Source organism: Lontra canadensis, unplaced genomic scaffold, assembly GCF_010015895.1.
Source record: "Lontra canadensis isolate GAN:19392208 unplaced genomic scaffold, GSC_riverotter_1.0 scaffold2939, whole genome shotgun sequence".
NCBI lineage: Eukaryota > Metazoa > Chordata > Mammalia > Carnivora > Mustelidae > Lontra > Lontra canadensis.
In genome coordinates, this window is record NW_022633923.1 from 1 (window position 1) to 4,665 (window position 4,665).

Consider the following 4,665-nt stretch of genomic DNA (forward strand, 5'->3'; position numbering starts at 1 on the left):
CTACTCAGAGGCTGAGAGGTGTGGGGTGGGGAGATTTCAGCAGGGGGAGTTGGTGGATTGGGGTGGGGAGAGGGAAGATGCCCAACCGTCACTGAACCCCAGCAGTAGTGGGTGTCACTGAACCCCAGCAGTAGTAGGCGGGCTGTGATAGGCCTCTCAAGGGGAGGTAGTCTGGTTGGAGAAGACCCCTCCCCCTACTCTGTCCCTCAAAGGCTCATTGTACCATACTTCACAGTCTTGCCTCACCCCCACCCATGTGCTCACCCCAGCCCTCTCCTGCCACTTCCACCCACCCTCGGAGCTTTCATGGTGCCAGGGCCACACTTAAACCTTGGTGCTGATATGGGGGGAAGGAGTTTTTCTTGAAGAAGGGACCTCAGGTTGAATTCCAGTAATTTCATACCTCGTATTACTGCTCTCACTTGGTCACTTTATTTAGTTAGCGATGTTTATCCCTTCTACTGAAGAAGTCTGCTCTGGTCCTAAAGGTTGGACCCCTGCGAGTGGGCCCCTCTTCATCTGATCTTCCGGTTGATTTGGACTAGAAAAGGAAAGGGTCCATAAGTAGATAAAGAGGACCCTCAGGGAAGCTAGGGCCAGTGGCAGGCCAGGCGGAGAGAGGTTGGAGGCAGGTCTTGGGCGTGGACATTGGATTTGGAAAGGAAATTCATGGAGGGGGGAATGGGTGTGGGAGCCTTGGGTTGGCTGGTAGGGAAAGGGGGGGTGCAAGGACAGACCACATTTGGAGAGTCTTACTGGGAGGTTCATGGAGGATTCAATAGGAACAACTTTCTTGGCTTCTTGGCTTCTAAGCAATTTCACTCGGCTCCTCTCCAGGATGTCGCATTGTGTGCGCAAGGCATCTGAGAAAGAGAAAAAGGCGCCCCCACCTCTGAGGACTAGAGGCCTTAACTACCCATTCCATCCCTCCCATCATTCCAGCCATCACTTGGAGTAACTGGGCCCAAGGCTAGGCGGAAGAGTGGTCTGAAGATGCCTAAGTTTTGCTCTTTTCAGTGGGAACTGGAACACCAAGACTCCAAGAGAAAAGGATGAAGGTGAAGATGGAAACAACGGGGTGGGGATAGGGAGAATATATCAAGATAGTGCCCAAGAAACGGGGAGAAGAGTAAGGGTGAGTGACACACACCACTCTGGCCGGTTTGAGTGAAACATCCATCCTTAAGTGGACCTAGGCCTTGTTCCCCTCTCCTTTTCCTAGGATCCTGCTTTATTACGCCACTCCCACTCCACAAAGAGAATGTACTCTGTCACCCTGCTATGTACTGTATACTTCCTCCATCCTGCTCCTTACCAATTAGCTCAGGTTCTGGATTCTTCAGGAGAGGCACAAAAGCTCTGTAGGCGTTCTCCAGTCGGGTTCCTATGAACACAGCAGTGTGCTATTCACAGCCCCTGTCACCCCATCTCCACCCTTCCAAAGACGGAGATTTCCGGAACCTAACACTCGAAGTTACTGTGACCTGATGTACCCAATTTCCCCCCCTCAGGTCCAAGCCTAAGATCAGGTGCTGGGGAGGGGCTAATATGCGTCAACCTACCCTATTGTCATAGAGGCAATGCTCTTCTTGGGCTGACTGGAGATGGTCAGTTTGGACCTGGGTGAGGGTCAAGGTTCACAACCCATTTTGGACAAGGTTCACAATTCATTTTGAGGGCCCCACCCTGTCTTTCAGGAATGCTCCCAAACCTCTACCTGGTGCTCCACGCTCCACCTTACAAATGTAGTAGGTGTTGCGAGCAGTAAGGAATTTGCTGGCATAGTCTCCAGGGGTCTTCATCAGGAAGAGCAACTTCATTGTCCCCGTTTCATCACACAAATCAATGGTGTCTGGAGGGAGACCACAGGGTAAATGAGACCCTTGAGGAAGGAGAGTGGGAGCAGAAAGGGCACTGATCCTATCCTGAATGGGTTGGAAGAAGCTGTTGGATTCCAAGAGCTCTTTTCTTGCCAGTAGGAGGGCTTGGGGTCTGGAAAAGACCCTGCGGACTTTCTAACTCTTGGCCTTTAGTCCCCTCCCCCCAACTCCTCACCTGTTCTAGGCAACCCTACTTTACTGCGGGTGTAATGCAGCAACAGAAGGACAGAGCAATTGGTATTGACCAGAAACTGCTGATTATCTGAGAAGACATGGGATGGGGCACACAGCCCTTCTCTAGTTATACCATCCCTGTGACCATCCCCCACTGCCCTCAACCCCCCCACAAGCCCCACATACAGACTCCAGCTCTGTAATACCCCTCACCTCCATGTTTGATGAAAATAAACATGCTCTCAGGATCTTCTTACTCTTCAGACAGAGGCCTGATGAGTCATTTGGAACAAGAGTGTTCTAGAGGTCCTGGGAGTGGGGGCAAGTGGGCCCATAGGGCTGGGGGTCTGGAGAGGTCGGTGGATCACATAGGCTGAAGGGGCCCCAGACTGGGCAGGCAGGAGAGAGCTATTGGCAGTTGTGGATAACCAGCATCCCTAGGGGTGGGGCCTGAGGCTGCAGTTGAGGGATTATGAGGTCAGAGGTGGTATATGTGGCAGAAGGTGGAGTAAGGATAGGGAGAGAAGAAACTGGGTGGGGTCTGTGACAGATTTGCTGGGGTTGGGGGCAACAAGGTAAATCTCATTTGAAAATGCATCCTGCGGGGCGCCATCAGTGGGGTAAGCATCTGACTCTAGGTTTTGGCTCAGATGGAGAGCTCAGGGTCCTGGGATCAAGCCCTGCACGTTGCGCTCCTCCACGCTCAGTGCGGAGTCAGCTTGTCCTCTCCCTCTGCTCCTCCCCACCCCCAATAAGTAAATAAAATTGTTTAAAAAATAAAATAAGGGGTGCATGGGTGGCTCAGTCAGTTGGGGAAGGCGGTCTGCCTTTGGCTCAAGTCATGATCCTGGGGGCCTGGGATCAAGCCCCGTATCAGGCTCCCTGCTCGGTGGGGAGCCTGCTTCTTCTCCCTCTCCCTCTGCCATTCCCCCTGCTTGTGCCCTCTGGCTCTATCTCTCTGTCAAATAAATACACAAAATCTTTTAAGAACAAACAAACAAACAAACAAATAAATAAATAAGATGAAACGAAATGAAATGTATGCTAATAGAACTGCAGGACACCTAGAGAAGAGTCACATTTCTCGAACGCCACTCTTCTCTAGTTAATTTGTGGTACTATTGCTTCCACATCATTTCATCTACTACTCTTTTTTCCTACTGTCAGCCCCATGCCTCACACCCTCCTTGCACCCCACATTTCCCTTGCTCCCTGCCCCAACAACAGACATTCTTGACGATTATCAACAGAAGCTTTATTTCTCATTGCTTGGAGCATAATTGAAGGTTAGATGGAAAGAGGGAGGGAAGGACGGAGGGCCTGTGGGAGAAAGAATCCTGCAAGGAGGAGGAGGAGGGGCTGGAGCAGGGAAGACCAGACGCATGTACAGGGCAAAAGGGGCAATTGGACCATAGGAGATGTTGAATTGGGGGGGGGGGTGGAGGCAGAGGGAAGTTATAGGGGGCATAAAATTCAGAATCAGCCACAGGGGGGCGAGGTGAGCATTGGACCCAGGCTAGTTAGAGGAGGGGAAGTTAGTACAACTTAGGACTCCAGGACTCTGGGGGTTCAGTCAGGGTATCAGGGCTCTGGTTTCAGGTTTCAGGGTGTAACATGGGGGAGCCCAGTAGGGGCTATGCTGGCTGCAGGGGGAGCCCCCAGGCCCCTCCCCTGGAGCCCCTCCTTTTGGGGGAATCTCACTGACGTGACAAAGCCATTCACTGTAGTCTGGCTGCAAGCTCTCCGTCAGGCCCTTGGACACTCCACTCCAGGCCTAAAGACAGATATCTCCAGGTCAAGGGTCAATTAGGGGCAGGGACTCAAAGACCCAGGCTCTGGACCAAGGGAGCTCTTGCAAGGTCTGCAACTCCTGGGATTAGAGAAAGCACACACAGACTCCCGGGGAGGGGGAGCCCATACCACGGTTTCCATCTGCCCCACCCAATCTGTATAATCCGTTCTTCTGTGCATCTCTCTCCATCTAGCCCCTCCCCCCACTGACTGGCCACATCCTGACAGTTAGTGCCGGCCCCCTCCCCTCTCCTCTGCCCACCCCCATGCTCTGTCTGACTTGCGGACAGAGGCAGCCAGTAGCTGGCAAACTGCAGTCTGCCTGTGACAATGTTCTCACCGAAAAATTTCCATGGTATTCGGTAACCAGATCCTCTAGGTTCTTGAGGGTAGGAATTCGGGGAATCGTCCTGGTAGAGAAGAAAGAGGGAGCAGGAGCATGTTGGTTACGCTGTTTTATGACCCTTCTCCCAGCTCTCCCAGACAGAATGAAGGGATTCTGTGTTCCCTGGGCCTGCAGCTTCCTTCCGTCACCATGCCCCCTTGAGTGACCCCTCATTCCTTACTGTCCCGCTCTCTACTCCTGGAGACCCTGCGACAAGCCTCCAGTACTATTCCTTCCCAGCCACCCCACCTCATTTTCTTGGGATATCTGAAATCTCACCGTTCCAGCCAGCAGTACACACAGATAAGGCTAATAATCAATCCCATGGAGCCAAGGGGGATAAGCACAGCTTCCAACGCAAACAACAAAGGATTCTCTACAAAAAAAAAAGAAGAAGAAGAAGAAGAAGAAGAAGAAGAAGAAGAAGAAGAAGAA

General features: G+C 52.1%; 2 protein-coding genes across 4 annotated transcripts; both read right to left on the bottom strand.

Moving 5' to 3' along the window:
* Positions 1-409: 409 nt before the first annotated feature.
* On the bottom strand, positions 410-2,821 carry LOC116863765 (uncharacterized protein CXorf65 homolog). 3 transcript variants are annotated; one of them, XM_032851122.1, is made up of 6 exons: positions 2,268-2,821; positions 2,056-2,142; positions 1,718-1,852; positions 1,316-1,384; positions 757-863; positions 410-541 (listed from the first exon to the last, which is right to left on the bottom strand). In XM_032851122.1, exons 1-6 carry the CDS (start codon positions 2,290-2,292, stop codon positions 440-442), a joined length of 525 nt encoding a protein of 174 aa, XP_032707013.1. In that variant the 5' UTR covers positions 2,293-2,821; the 3' UTR covers positions 410-439. The 3 variants fall into 3 exon arrangements, with proteins under 3 accessions (XP_032707013.1, XP_032707012.1, XP_032707014.1); XM_032851121.1 differs by having other exon boundaries at positions 1,712-1,852; XM_032851123.1 differs by lacking the exon at positions 2,056-2,142 and having other exon boundaries at positions 1,712-1,852.
* A 466-nt stretch (positions 2,822-3,287) lies between these two features.
* Positions 3,288-4,646, bottom strand: LOC116863766 (cytokine receptor common subunit gamma-like; the record flags this gene model as incomplete). Its single annotated transcript, XM_032851124.1, has 3 exons — positions 3,288-3,828; positions 4,186-4,255; positions 4,510-4,646. Coding segments are annotated over 3 exons (408 nt in total), but the record flags the coding sequence as incomplete, so codon positions are not given.
* Positions 4,647-4,665: the final 19 nt, after the last annotated feature.